The sequence below is a fragment of the Leptidea sinapis genome, chromosome 13, assembly GCF_905404315.1.
Source record: "Leptidea sinapis chromosome 13, ilLepSina1.1, whole genome shotgun sequence".
NCBI classification, from domain to species: Eukaryota; Metazoa; Arthropoda; class Insecta; order Lepidoptera; family Pieridae; genus Leptidea; species Leptidea sinapis.
The window spans coordinates 3523404-3539838 of record NC_066277.1 but is presented as its reverse complement, the minus strand read 5'-3'; the positions used below and the strand labels follow the sequence as shown (position 1 = coordinate 3539838).

At 33.8% G+C, this 16435-nt stretch overlaps 1 protein-coding gene across 1 annotated transcript; it reads right to left on the bottom strand.

Annotated features, from left to right (window-relative positions):
- Positions 1-277: 277 nt before the first annotated feature.
- Positions 278-16004, bottom strand: LOC126967482 (protein nessun dorma-like). Its single transcript, XM_050811971.1, has 10 exons — positions 15789-16004; positions 15514-15694; positions 13905-14112; positions 12391-12614; positions 9140-9306; positions 8096-8324; positions 7117-7292; positions 5826-5933; positions 2236-2384; positions 278-356 (listed from the first exon to the last, which is right to left on the bottom strand). The coding sequence occupies exons 1-10, from the start codon at positions 15795-15797 to the stop codon at positions 278-280; spliced, it is 1530 nt and encodes a 509-aa protein (XP_050667928.1). The 5' UTR covers positions 15798-16004.
- Between the last annotated feature and the right edge of the window lie 431 nt (positions 16005-16435).

Below are 16435 nucleotides of genomic sequence, written 5' to 3'. Positions count from 1 at the left end.
GATTGTTTGTCAGAGAAAGACATACCCGTCAACAATTTCGAGAATACAGTTCCCAATTGTTATGGGAGTAGTTCCCGCATGGACATTTGATATGAACCTCGTCTTGTCAATATTCATTTGAGACCTACTCCTTGGGAAGCTGTATTGAGACTTCCATTTACAACCTAATGGAGTATAATTATGTCAAAGGTTAATAATATTAAAAAAAAAAAAAACAGATATAAACAAACAAAATAGTTTTAATAATTTCCCTTAAAAGCTTTCTCATAATAATATTTTAATAAACAATTTGTATTTCTTTCAATAGATCGCCTGAGCCGATCTTGCAATTGTCCGACACATTCAGTCTTTTAAATCTGAAACAGAGAAAACAATACTTTGAAATATACTAACAGCCTTACAAATGTATTTGGTATTAAGTAATACCTGAGAATAAACTAAAATATATAAAATGTCAAAATGGCTGACAATACTGTCAATACAGTGATAATTTTGAAGTTTTCAGAATGTCAGGCAGCCTTGCGGATAAACGCGTGAAACGTTATAATAGAATAAAGTATAAACCAATCTTAAGCAAAATGTCTATTGGTAAACATTTTTTGCATATTCTTGGTTTGTTCTGTGGTATAATTTTAAAACCAACACTATTTTATTAGGCCGCAGGTTATTTAAAAATGTACTAATGCATAATATACTAATACAAAAAATATTTCTCTGTTTATTGAGATTCTCTGTTATTCATTCGGAGATGAATGAAAATGGGGTTTCATATAAACGAAATTCATGAAAAAAAATCCAAAATAAATGGGTAACCGAAATGACACGTTACCGAATATAATGCGGGCGACCCTTCGACCTTATAAAGGGCGCACGCTTCTAGATACACAATATATATATAATGAAAATGGTCTTTGTTTGAGGCTCTTTCACGCCTAAACCACTGATCGTATCGACATGAAACTACCACCATTCGATGCGAAATTTATTCTAGATGGTTTATGGCTACTTATTTTTTTATTGTTTAATTTATTTCCATTTAAAATTCGCCCAGCGAAGCGGGCCGGAACGGCTAAAATATATATTTATACAATGAAAATGATCCTTGTTTGAGGCTTTATCACACCTAAACCACTGATCGTATCAACATGAAACTACCAACATTCGATGCTAAATTTTATAATTCGCCTAGCAGGGCGGGCGGGTAGTGGATTTTATATAATTCCACAGTTGCCAATAGCGATTGGATCCCTATCTAACAAAAGAGCGTCCAATGCCCTGCGCCCGCTCACCTTAAAAACTGTCACGGTGAGGGATTGGTCTAATTGCTCAGGAGCAAATAGACCAATCCCTCACCTCAGACCAAGGGGATTCCAATTGGATGGAACTAGTTGTGGTCAACATATTTATGGAGCATTTAGAGGAGAAATCAATGCAGAGTGCGCAATCATAACTAAAATGCCGGTGAAGAAGTAGATAATATCTTAGCCATATTTATTTTTGATGAAAATACGGGACGAGACGAGTAGGACGTTCAGCTGATGGTATTTGATACGCCCGCTCATTACAATACAGTGCCGCTCAGAATTCTTGAAAAACCCCAAAAATTTTGAATGGCACTACAATTGCACTCGTAACCTTGAGACATGAGATGTTAAGTCTCATTTGCCCAGTAATTTCACTAGCTACGGCGCTTTTCAGAACGAAACACAATAATGCTTACACATTACTGCTTCACAGCAGAAATAGGCGGCGATGTGGTACCCATAATCTAGCCGGCATCCTTTGCAAAGGAGCCTCCCACTGGTTTCACCAAGTTTTCAATCAGAGTGTAAAACAAACGACCACGCTTCCAAAATATCTCCCGGATGAGAGACAGCCCTAGCCTTAGCGCCACAACCGTTATAATAATAATAAAACATAAACTTCACCAGTGGGAGGCTCCTATGCACAGGACGCTGGCAAAATATTGGGTACCACAACGGCGCCTATTTCTGCCATGAAGCAGCAATGTGTAAACATTACTGTGTCACGGTCTGAAGTGAAATTACTGGGCAAATGAGACTTAACATCTTATGTCTCAAGGAGAGGAGCGCAATTGTATTGCCGCTCAGAATTTTTGGGGTTTTTCAAGAATCCTGAGCGGCACTGCATTGTAATGGGTAGGACGTATCAATTACCATCAGCTGAACGCCCTGCTCGTCTCGTACCTTATTTTCAGAAAAAAAGAAAACTTACAATTCATCATGGTCACTGGAGCCAGCATCATAGCGAATACTTCTCTCCGCACAGTTTGATATAGTACAACTCTGCAGCTTCACATCTGACCCGAAATTCATATGAATAGCGACACCGCAATTATTAAATTTACAATTCTTCATCTCGATCTGCAAACAAATAGCAGTTCAAAAGTTTGATTCTTTAATTACAATTGTTATCTTATTTAAAAAAAACCGATGATGGTTACCATGAGTTACTATTGACGACCTGTATAGCCGAGTGGTTAGCGATCCTACCTACTAAGCTAGAGGTCCCGGGTTCGAATCCCGGTAGGTGCAAGCATTTATATGATGAATATGGATGTTTGTTTCCGAGTCATGGATGTTTAAATGTATTTATGTATGTTTAAGTAAGTATATTGTAATAAATATATCGTTGTCTTGTATCCCATAACACAGGCTATATATGCTTAACTTGGGACAAGATAATTTGTGTAAAAAAAAGTGTGTCAATGAGTAGATGATTCGGTGTATTCATGTAACTTATATTTAGTTCAATTATTTTTTAAATCTTTATTCAAACAAAGAAACAAAATACAAAGTTATATAAGCTTTATTCAATTATCTAAATTTTTTGAGTTATAATAATAATAAAATATAATATTGAGACAATTTTACATAAATTATCTTGCCCCAAATTAGGCAAGAAGCATGGCTTGCAAGACAACTATATACTTACTTAAACATACATAAATACTTGTAAACATTCATGACTCGGAAACAAACATCCATATTCATCACATAAATATTTGCACCTGCCGGGATTCGAACCCGGGGCCTCTAGCTCCAGTAGGCAGGGTCACCAACTGGGCTATATGGGTCGTCTAATATCTTGATCTCTTGTGCCATAATTTTGCGAGTCAACATCTCCCGAGGATGCCTCGTGTAGAGGCGAAGCACGTATCAAATTGATTGAAGACATATACTAGCGGAATTTACACTCAAGATAACTCAAAAAAAAATAGATTATTATTTTGGATTTTCGCAAAATTACGATTAAACTGAGTGCTTTTGAATTGTCACTAGGTATATTTCTTTTAAATTATTGAATGTCCCATATGTTCGAAAAAAGTTGAGCTCGTAGGAAGAACATACAAGAAACTCAACGTCCACTCTTTTCAATCAAATATAGTATTTTACAATGGCTGTAATATACATAACAAATTATTTTGTAAGGTGCTGCATCCAATATATAGAGGTGGCCTAAACTGTTATAATTTTTCAATGAATTATACTGCTGTGTTATATTTTCCTAACTGTTGTTGTAAACTGTTATAATATATATTAGATGTTATAAATTTTAGATAGGTAGATGGTATTTTTTGTTGTGCTTTTTAGAAAGCTTTTTTTTTTACCTGTGTAGGTACCTACACAAAACAATCTTATCGACTAATTAGTTAAAGAAACTATTAACTAAACGTATATTTACACTATTCACAAAACTTTTATTTTTACACTAACACAGTCTTGTCTATACATACCTACATTACATAAAAAAAAAATAACTCAAGACGTATTATATATTTCACATATCCATTTAATTTGCTATTCATACTATAGTTTTCAAAAACATTTTACTTCAAAATGATAATAATAATTTTCAAAACACAGTTTGTCAATTTAGAAAATTGCAAATAATGATTCTCATTGGAAATATAATTAATGAAAGTGTTGCTTTAACCAAAATGTTATTTATCTTCGTCTCATCGCAAGTCGAAATAGCTCTAATGTTTATAGCAAGAGTGTTCACAATACTTTTCAATCTAAAACAAGTGTTATAATTTTATATTTGTTCGTCGCAAGTAAAAATTGCTTTTATTGTGATATGCGAAGTGTTCACATTACTTTGAATACTAAGCACTTACTAAAGCGAATTGGAAAAAGGGCCATCTGTTAAAAAACATTAAATTTACAAAATTTTTAATAAAAGAAACGCACCACTTTCCGATCGTGTACATAGATGGCGCTGTAATTAAATTTCCAACGAATTTTAATAGTACGGAAATAATTTATATATGTAATTATATTATAACAGTCTAGTGGCAAATTTTATAATGTGTTATACTGTTGTAAAAATATATTGTAATATATAATGTGTTGTGTGTTATAACGCCCACCTCTACCAATATATGAGTCGTGTTTAAATAATATAAATTATTTCACAAGATGTAATAAATAATAAAATATATAAATTATCGTATATTGGATGCATCAACCTTTAGAGAGCTTGAATCCATTGCCAGTGTAAGGTTGCTTCGTGAACATGATGGTCGTGATTTCATTATTAATTATATCTTAAATACGAAACGGTTACGAGAACTAATATTGGACGGAATGCACCTTTCATATACCATAGGATATGTTCCACATACAACTCCATAATTTTAAATAATGCTGATTTAGATCTCTCTTCAACGACAATTTAACGGAACGAAAATTAAGTACAATTGCATAATATTAATATTGTCACAAGATTTTCTTGTATATATTAATAAATTGTTAATTTCAATCATAATTTGTAAAAAGTTTAATTTAATTTACTAGTATTTTGTTTTAATTTTTAAGTCTTGTTTTTGCCTATTGTAAATTATTATGAAACGCTGTGAATGCCTTTAAGTTATAGATATACTAGACTATAAAGAATCTTAATAATGTGTAAGCAAATGTCATGTATATCTGTTTTTGGTGTTCCAATGAATAAATATTTTTTTTATTAAATATTTAGTTGAAAAATAAAGATCTAAGAATCCACCTTCGCACGACACGCTACAAGTTTCGATATCATCACTATCTGGATGTGTGGCGGTCCTCCACAGTGCGGTTTTCAAGGAGCTTTCTTCCTCGCACTACGAAGCTGTGGAATGAGCTTCCTTGTGCGGTGTTTCCGGGACGATACGACATGGGTACCTTCAAGAAAAGCGCGTACACCTTCCTTAAAGGCCGGCAACGCTCTTGTGATTCCTCTGGTGTGGCAAGAGAATGTGGGCGGCGGTGATCACTGTAGTATTTTTTATCTTGTATAGAACATTTAAAGTAAATTTAATTTATCAGCTGGTTAATGAAATTTACAAAAACGTTTAATTCATTAACTAAACCTCAGGATTGTCATCCTAGAGTATATAATTGTCACTGGGTATTTAATTTTATTGAACTCATTTCTCCTCCAATTCTATTCAAATACTAATAATTTATCTTTGTTTTAGAATAATGTTAAAGATGATATTATATTTAACAGCGGGAGGCTGATTTGCACAGGAAGCCGGCTAGATTATGGGTACCACAACGGCGCCTATTTCTGCCGTAAAGCAGTACTGTGTAAACATTACTGTGTTACGGTCTTAAGTGAAATTACTGGGCAAATGAGACTTAACATCTTGTCTCAAGGTAACGAGCGCAATTGTAGCACCGCTCAGTATTTTGGGTTTGTCAAAAATCCTGAGCGGACCTGTATTGTAATGGGCAGGGCATATCAATTACCATCAGCTGAACATCCTGCTCATCTTCTCCCTTATTTTCATAAAACAAAATACACATATATATAGACTATACCTTTGCACCTTGTTTTAGATAAATGCCTGTGTAAAAGTTTTCCAGCACGCAATCTTCAAGTAGTATCCTTGCGCCATGAAAGGCTTTGATGCCAACAGTGCAGTCTCCCTGAAATAATAATAAATTTCTTTATTGACGCAACAGAGACCCATATTTTGTTAGTAACAGGCTTAAAAACTATATTAGTAAGTTTCAATTTATACCATTTGCTTAATATAATTAACTAGCTGACCCGGCAAACGTTTGTTTTGCCATATAAAGTATAATTCACGCGATAGTTTTATAAGTAATAAAAAAATGCCTATATTATAGCCTGTACATCATTTTGTTCTATTGTCAATAGTTTTTGCAGCGCACGCAAAAATAGGTTTTCGATTTTACACCTTGTGTTACAAAATAGCAATTTTATTACGGATCCCTAATTTTGAAAAAAAAAACATAGTCTATAGCCTTCCTCGATAAATGGACTACCCAACACTGAAAGAATCATTCAAATCGGACCAGTAGTTCCAGAGATTAGCGCGTTCAAACAAACAAACAAACAAACAAACAAACACTGCAGCTTTATAATATTAGTACAGATTCATAATACATGTCACCGCGAGCTTCCGTCAAGAACTATCATTTAAGTTTAATATTATGTGTTAGGATTTAATTTCAAATTTCAAGTTTGCATTGAAAGCCGTGTCGAAAAAAGTGTTGATGATTTTGTCTATTGTTATTAGAATCAGCGCCACCTATCGGAGGCTGCATGTACGTCGAATTAATAAGAACGCCATCTGTGTGATTACATGTGCAACTGCAGGCATTGCTCCCACCGCCGGTAATGGGTCGGGCGTATCAATTACCAACAGCTGAACGTCCTGTTCGTCTCGTCTCATATTGTAATAAAAAAACGCGCGCAAGTGATCGTGACTTAGCTACGCTAAGCTATTTCACCTTCGCACGACACGCCACAAGTTACGATATCATCCCCACCATCTGGATGTGTGGCGGTCCTCCACAGTGCGGTTTTCAAGGAGCTTTCTTCCTCGTACCACGAAGCTGTGGAATGAGCTTCCTTGTGCGGTGTTTCCGGGACGATACGACATGGGTACCTTCAAGAAAAGCGCGTACACCTTCCTTAAAGGCCGGCAACGCTCTTGTGATTCCTCTGGTGTTGCAGGAGAATGTGGGCGGCGGTGATCACTTAACACCAGGTACGCTCGTTTGTCCTCCTATTCCATAAAAAAAATAGCTAGATCCATAAGTATTTTCTTATTTTGCTAATTACGTTTCATGTTAATGTTACCTGACCATCGGCTACAGAGTCATCTAAGAGCCTGCAATTTTTCAGATGGAGTCGTCCATCCCTCATCTCAATGATTGTTGTCAACAACTTGCAGCACAGCGTCATATTATGTATCTCGCAATCTTCGCTCATCATCAGCAGACAGCAACGTATCTCTGGTGCTCTTATGGTGGTCTCTGCAACATACAATAAAGTTATCAACATTAAATGTAATAAAACTCAAATTATTAGCGTTTAAAATACATCAAATTATTATTTTTTTTAGAATATTGACACACTTTTTACACAAATTATCTTACCCCAAATTAGGCATATATAACCTGTGTTATGGGTTGCAAGACAACAATATATTTACTTAAACATACATAAATACATATAAACCATGCCTCGGAAACAAACATCCATGTAAGTAGATGTATTCTGTAAACCACATATTCATCATATAAATTGCTTGGTCCTACCGATATTCGAACCAGGGACCTCTAGCTTAGTAGGTAGGATCGCTAACCACTCGGCTATACAGGTTGTTATTATAATAAAAATATAACCTTATTCTAGTTATGAATACAATAAACTTACTTAATTATCTATATGCGGTATATTTAACTATAGTTGAATATCTTATATATAAAATTCTCATGTCACTGTAACACAAGACCGAACTCGTCCGAAACGGCTTGACCGATTCTCATGAAATCTCGAGTGCATATTGGGTAGGTCTGAGAATCGGACAACATCCATTTTTCATCCCCCTAAATGTTAGGGTGGTCCACACGAAATTTATTTTTAATTTTTTTGATTATGAGTAAGCATTAAAAAATACATACAACTTCAAATTTTCACCCATCTACGATCAACAGTTACTTTTGTATCTCCACTTTAATATCGGCAATACAACGTTTGCTGGGTCAGTTAGTATATAATAAATATCTAAGTCTATGAAAGCTTAAAACAGTGTTCAAATTATGTGAGAGTTTACTTGGCTTATGTGCCTGTTCTCTGAAGCAGCGTATAAATATCTGGGACACTGGAATCTCGGGCATTTCCCATTCATCAGAACAAATCACCATCTCATCCGGGTCTAGAGCCAGGCCATCTTCAATGGAGACCATGATACTCATGGTTTGATCATTTCTGACATGTCTCTGAAGGTACCTGGATATTTCTTCAAATTCCTTCATACTTCCTCCCTGCCACAAAGCTACAACCTGAAACATTATTTTTAAAATTTTAAATGTTACCTACAACCTCGACTTAAAGATAAAAAGTTCCAAAAAAATGGTGGTTGCCTATATCTAAAAATTATCATGTAGCAACTCAATAGAGATATAATATATTCTTAGCTATTTACTTGATTTTCACACAAATTAAATTTGTAAACAAAATTTATGAATATGCGGGATATATTTATGCGGGACTCAAACCCGCGACCTCTCGCGTTCCGTGCGAGCGCTCTTCCACTGAGCCAACCGTTCGAGTGACGTCCATAAATCTTGATGTGTCGTTCAACTCTCAGGTTGTAGCTTCATCTACAGGATCTACTTTACAGTTGATAACCTGCTCAACCCCAATATTAGCATATTAGGAAATTGACTCATAAACTCGAGTGACGTTACGTTCATAAATCTGTTTTGTCTTGTTTAAATCTACTAATAATTACTACTAATAAACTGTTATCAACTGTAAAGTAGATCCTGTAGATGAAGCCATAACTTGAGATTTGAACAAGACATATCAAGATTTATTAATGTAACGTCACTCGAACGGTTGGCTCAGTGGAACAGCGCTTGCATAGTTGATAAATTTTGTTTACAAATTTAATTTGTGTAATTAATCACAGAAGTTACAGTTATCACTTTAAAAAATAACATTTTTAAACTTAAGTTTTATTACATAAACAAATCTTGTGACTTGTTAGAGCTAAGCGGGGGAGAGTTGTCACTGCACAAAAAGTCACTTTTTTAACTCTAGATATATGGTTTACTCTATGATAAACTAACAGGTAGTTAAACTCATAACATACATTCTTTTGATTCTTGTTTTGTTGATACATGTATTTAACTTTCTCTACATATTGATCCCTGATCAATGAGTTTTCAAATAGAGTCCATTTTGAGACAAGACTATCCAATTTGGCGTTTAACTCTGCACCAAGTAATATATCATTTGATGAAGTTGCAAGCATAGAATCTGCAAATATAAGTTAGATTATTTACTCGAATAACAGTCTAAAGACAAATTTTGTTTATGAATAGGAAAAACTGGTGTGTTGGTGTGTTTATAGTGGATAATCTCATATAGGTTTATCAGTGAGAGGCTCCTTTGCACAGGATGCCGGCTAGACTATGGGTACCACAATGGCGCCTATTTCTACAGTAAAGCAGTAAGTAGCAGTAGCTGTAAGTATGTGTATGCATTGTGTTTCAGTCTGAAGGGCGCCATAGCTATTAAAATAAGTGGGCAAATGCGACTTAACATCTTATATCTCAAGGTGACGAACGCAATTGGAGTGCCGCTCAGAATTATTGGGTTTTTCAAGAATCCTGAGTGGGTCAAGATTATTGTAATGGGCAGGGAGTATCAATTACCATCAGATGAACGAAAATACTGTCACCAACTGGTACAATAGACATGAAAAACGAAACAGAGGGTGTCAATTTAACAGTTGGGAGGAAGAACTAAAATTAGCAGTAGAACTGGATTTGGTACTGGTGAATTGGTCTGTTGATAATGCATAATCTCATATAGGTTTATCAGTGAGAGGCTCCTTTGCACTTGATGACGGCTTGACTCTGGGTACCACAACGGCGCCTATTTCTGTCGTAAAGCAGTAATGTAGCAGTAAGTATGTGTAAGCATTATTGTGTTTCGTAGCTAGTAAAATTACTGGGCAAATGCGGCTTAACATCTTATACCTCAAGGTGACGAACGGAATTGTAGTGCCGCTCAGAATTATTGGGATTTTAAAGAATCTTGAGCGGGTCAAGATCATTGTAATGGGCAGGGAGTAGCAATTACCATCAGATGAACGAAAATACTGTCACCAACTGGTACAATAGACATGAAAAACGAAACAGAGGGTGTCAATTTAACAGATGGGAGGAAGAACTAAAATTAGCAGTAGAACTGGATTTGGTACTGGTGAATTGGTCTGTTGATAATGCATAATCTCATATAGGTTTATCAGTGAGAGGCTCCTTTGCACTTGATGACGGCTTGACTCTGGGTACCACAACGGCGCCTATTTCTGTCGTAAAGCAGTAATGTAGCAGTAAGTATGTGTAAGCATTATTGTGTTTCGTAGCTAGTAAAATTACTGGGCAAATGCGGCTTAACATCTTATACCTCAAGGTGACGAACGGAATTGTAGTGCCGCTCAGAATTATTGGGATTTTAAAGAATCTTGAGCGGGTCAAGATCATTGTAATGGGCAGGGAGTAGCAATTACCATCAGATGAACGAAAATACTGTCACCAACTGGTACAATAGACATGAAAAACGAAACAGAGGGTGTCAATTTAACAGATGGGAGGATGAACTAAATGTAGAAATGGGACCAATTTGGAAATTAACTGCTAGGACAAAAAGGGTGGAAAAGGCTGCAGATGGCTTTCCTTCAGACGGGTGGATTCCTTGAGGGATATATTAAGGTCATAAAATTCACATGACAAGGTTTATATGTTGAATTATAAATTAATTTAATCACCAGCATTCTTGCAGCTACAGAATTTGGTTTTGGGTCTGAAACTACTTGTGGAACTTAACATAGATTCATTGAGAATTTTTTTTACATACACGAATGTGATTTCCATGACTTACATGAATTAAGTGATTTTGATTTTATTTGAGAAACACTAACGGCCATTCCCAATATACTATCTACAGATAGAGATAAATTACTACCTTCTACTGTCAGTAATTAGCTGTCAATAATCTGAAGCTGTCCCAATATACCCGATAAGTCATTCTTATCGTCTTATATTGGGATATATGAATTGCAGTTTCCGTACAAACTTCTATCGCTGGTAAGCTATACGTCGTCCCATTGACAGAGCGAGTACAGATAAGGTGAGTTACAGTCAATAAGTTTATTGGGACAGAAAAGTCAACAATAGTTACTATTTTTATCTCAAGTAGGCCACAACCGGAGATAGACTGAATATTGGGAACAGCCGTAAATTATTTTGGTTAGGGTGATGTCTATCAATCAAGAAAATATCATGCTAATCTCATCCCTGCTAACATATTAGAAGTTAAATTTAACTTATTCAGTTTAAAGATAAGTTGTTGTTAAGAGAGCTTACATGGAAATATTAATGCAAGTGAAGTCAGAGAATTATAAAAGACTAATGTGCCTTAAAAAAGCCTGTACACCTTTCTAAAAAGCAGACTTCGTCCGGCGGTGATCACTTAACATCATAATCTATCTGCCAACCTCTCTGGGAGATGTGTAATTATAATATCTTTATACTTGGTGGCCGAGAAGTTGACGTGCAAAGCTAAAATTTGAATTTCGCTCATGTTATTGGCCAATATTCTGGGAAATTTTTAAAAATAGTTAGAAGCCATAAGCTCCATTTTTTTTTTTGATACCTTGAACATTTTCATGAATTTAGCTGGAGCAGTTATCTTGAACTTACGACTTAATTCTAAACTAGTTCCGCATTGTCTAAACTATTCATAGTTTCTTATGAGGTTATTGCAACTGTAGTTAATAATTATGAACAATAAAATTAACTAAGTGTTCAAAAAAAATTAGAAAAGTCCTAAGCCACAATTAGGTGAAAAAAGCGGATAATAGGGAAAAAAAATATTATCTCCTAAACTACGCGAAATCGTAGAACATACATAGGGGTGATTCGGATACTCATCACCATTTCATGAGGCTTTCAAATTTTAGCTTTGGAGGTCAACTTCTTGGCCACCCTGTATATATAAATACAGTGTCCTGATGTTTGTTTCCAGTGAACTCCTAAAATAATGAACGGATTTAAATGGGGATTACTTCATGGAGTGCAGTTTAGTCCAACTTGAAAGATAGGATAGTTTTAATTTAAATTTGGGACCCATAACATGACAAATTTTCTATGAATGATAATATATTGACACACGGTTTGACAATTCTGCAGTGAAACAATTTAATTATAACAACAGGGAGCATATTTTAAGAAATAATTCTTGATGTTATGAAATATTATTGAATACAGTATTTTATTTATTATGCACAGAACAACGTCTGTCGGGTCAGCTAGTAATGCATAATTTGTATGTTACCATCTGAGTCCATATCTCCTTCATTATGTGATGAATCAAGTTCCTGAATTTTCTTGTACACTGTAATAGCACTGCTCCTAATACTTCTGATCTGGCGGGCAACACAGTTTGGTATAACTTGAGTGTTAAGTTCATTCCATAATCTCAATCGATCTTCTAATGTATTCGGCAAAAACACTTTTTCCTGATCATCCCATGGCATCCAAAGATGTTTGTAGAAAAACCTGTAAAGTACACAGATTAAATTTGAAAATAAAATTTATGAATGTGACATCACTCGAACGGCTGGCTCAGTGGATGAGTGCTCGTACGGAACGCAAGAAGTCGCGGGTTCGAGTCCCACGAGTTCATAAATTTTATTTTCACAATTTGTTATTTTTAAATTGGAGGGTTTCACTTTTAAATCTGTAAAGTAATTATTATAAATTCCATGTATTTTATTCAACTTTGGTGGCCTGACCTTTGGATTTTTTCAAGTTTTTATTCAGTGTTTTTGTTATAGTAATATATCAAATATTGTTATTAAACATAGCCTAGTAATTTCAGTTTAAATTTGAAAAAATAATAATAGTTCTATTCAAAAGACTGGCTTTAGTAACTAATAATATCAACTATTAAAATAATGTTTAGTAATAACTAAGTAGTAACTAGGTTTCAACCGTTTTAGTTTAAACAGAAAAAGAATTACAAGAGAATCTTGAAACAATCCTCAACAAATATTTTTTTTAATTCCAAATATTTGCCAAACCAATATTTTTATGCAAAAACTAGAGCTAACTACGTAATTTTGTTATCTATTAAAACCCTAAACTACTTACAAAGGTATTAATTATGAATGTTGCCATATAATATAGATACAATTATTTTACCTCGTTTTTTTAGAATGCATTAAAATAATCATATTTATAATGCACTGGTAAATAATATAAAACGAATGAACAGATTATGTCATGGAGTGCAGTTTAGTCCAACTTGAGAGATAGGATAGTTTTTATTTCGATTTGGAACCCATGATTATTTTTATTTTTAATATTTGTTTTGTATGGACATATTTTCTATGAGAGAATTTAGTGATGCATGGTTTGACAGTTCCACTGTGAAACAATTTCATTATAAGAACAGGGAGCATTTTTTACGAAATAATTCTTGATGTTTTGAAATATTATTGGCAAATTCCTATAAAACAGTATTTTTTATTATAATTTACAGAACAATGTCTGTCAGGTCAGCTAGTAACATATAATTAAAAGTTAAAATTCTGCAAGTTTTTTAGTAGTTAAAACCAGAAGTACTTTTAAAAGAAAGACATATTTTTCGAAAATCTCTTCAAAACATCCTAAGCTATTGCTTAGTTTCAAGTCAATCTGATATCTATAACACTTAAAAAGTGAAGTGGTAGGCCTTCTTGACTATAAAACTTTGGACTTTTACAGAGTACCTTCGGTCTTACAAGGTTAAGAAGGTACTTACTATTAACGTTTAAATAAAATATTTAAAAATTGGAGCACTAATACCTGAGGAGGTGGATAAACTCAGCTGTTGCCTCTGCATTTACAGTTTCTTCTCTTTGCAATACTGTTGGGGATAGATCTGTTAATGAAACATCAGAAACATATTTTGGAATGGCTTTCTTTGTATGACTTTGCACTTCAACATTGGCCGTGAGCTCTTCAAAGTTTACCGATGTAACAGATACAAACACTACACATGGTGCTCTTTGATCTGAAAACAACAATATCACATAAGTAAGAGATTAAATGTATTTTTATACACTTTATATTAGCTTCACTTGTATGTTTGTAACTGACTCCACTTTAAAATGCCAGATTTCATTCAAACTTTGTAGATTTATCAAGGACCGATTCAATATTGCAAACTAAGATTTTTGTCAATTTATATAATTTTTATCTATTATTATTAGTTAATAAGGCAGGAATTGATGTTAAAGTACTTAATAGTTTAAAAAAACTAAAAAGCAGGCTTTATATAAAATTCAACTAAAAAATAGAAAATATATTTTAATAGATTTTAATTGAAAATAGTGTAAAAATAATATATTTTATTGTAAAAAAAAGTGTGGGGTGTAGAAGAATTATTATTTTAATAATATCTTAGAAAGTGTGCTTTTTAGTTTTTTTTTTCAAACTATTATTTATTTAAATGATCCTAACAGTATTCATATTCTTATATATGAGTACGTATTTAGGTTGGTATTATAGAATAGTACCATTACATTATTAAATTTTTGAACCAGTTTCTTACAAATATATTTTAGAAGTCTTGCATTTAAACTTCCCAAATCGGCACTAGATTTTTCAGAAACAACAAAACCGAGTGTGCTATATGGCACCCTTCTTCCTACTTCCTCACCAAGTTCTGAACCTTATTTGTTTTATAAGATGTTTTATTTTGCATAGTCTTATAGCTTGTTTCAATAGCTTTTTGATACATTCACTCAAATCATCCTAATTTTAAGCAAACTATAGCTACATATAAAATAGTGCTCATTAACAATATGTTGAGCAAGAGTCAAAATCGCGCCAATCTGAGGCATACTACAGTATCAGTTTTTCCAGTAATGGAAAGGGTAACAGATAGATATCATTCTTTTTTTTATTGAATTAGATAACATGCCAGTGAAAAAACTATCTTATATAGCACCAGAAGAATCACTAGGAGTAATACACAACTTTCACATGATTGGACATGTGATGTTCATGATAAACCTAAATTGAATATAACAACTGGACTGTAGGTGTCCTAAAAGACAATAATTGTGTTATGAGTACAAATTTCAAGTAGAATTTAATTGTAGCATGAAAATATATTACTACTTTTTGGTCAGTTGAGACAATGGAGTTGTGCAAATTTGTAAAGCAATAGACATTGCAATGATTACAGTCGAGATATTAATGATTATAGGTCCTTATAATCCATATTCAATATGAAAACCAATGCATCTATAAGGTTGGATCTTTATGAATGCTTATAGGGCTGTAGCCCTGATCCCGTGGATAGAAAGGGCCACTGGAGTCTTCCCTTGATCTGTAGGTAAGCTAGGTAAAACTCTAACATACTCGAATAGTTTAAAAGATTCCACTACAAAGTACGTTTATAACTTACCAAATTGATTGCAAAACTCCTTGGAAAGTTTCCACATAGCATCCCAACCAACTGGTTCAATAACTGTCTCAGCGTGCATAATAAATTGATCCTTAGCCGTGGTTTGACCAGAACCTAAGACTCGAAATAGTTCATTGCGTATTTCAGAATAGCTTTGTTTAAATACATAAACATTTTGCGTCTAAAATAAAAATGTAGAGAAATTAAGTTAGTATGTAAGGATTTAAGGTATACATTTCCGTGTAGCTTAAATAGGTTTATATTTATTTACATACTTCCCCCATTGTATCTCCTGAGTTATGTACACAAATTAAATACAATTCTTATTATGTTACGAATCCGAAGCCACAACTTTATCCTATGTACAGGTTATTGAATTTGTATTAAAATAGTTCCTTTTCCAACAATTTTGAATAGCTAATAGATAATTATTGTTCACGGAATACTATTAATCAAGTGATTGTTATTTCAATTTTTCAAAATTCAAAAAGTTACTTGAAAAACGTTTCGCATTTCACTCTTTGATTTTTTTTTGGTTCTGTTCGTCCATCTGGACAGGCAAAGGGGTCAAAAGCCCATACAGCCAAGTCTTCATTTTTATTTTTCTATTCTTCACGTTACACAGCTTGTTCAAAGTCAAGCTAAGTCTTTATCTCATCTTCATGTTCAAACATAAATATGTAGTACAATTTCACATAAAAGTAGTATTTCGTGTTCTTCATGTTTCATTTTCTTCATATACATATAGGTTCGCATGAAAGGCCGAAGCCAAGTCTTTTATTGATAACTAGCTGACCCAGCAAACTTTGTTTTGCCATATAAAGTATAATTCTCGCGATAGTTTTATAAGTAATATAATATTGCCTATATTATAGCCTGCAGCTTTATAATATTAGTATAGATATTCTTGTTCCAATGAAGA

Bases quoted from the DNA above. Each gene is read 5' to 3' on its own strand.
- LOC126967482 (XM_050811971.1), bottom strand. The intron at 7,293-8,095 runs GTAAACTCTCAC...TGTATGTTGCAG, and splicing joins AGAACAGGCACATAAGCCAA to AGACCACCATAAGAGCACCA. The intron at 5,934-7,116 runs GTAACATTAACA...TTATTATTTCAG, and splicing joins ACTCTGTAGCCGATGGTCAG to GGAGACTGCACTGTTGGCAT.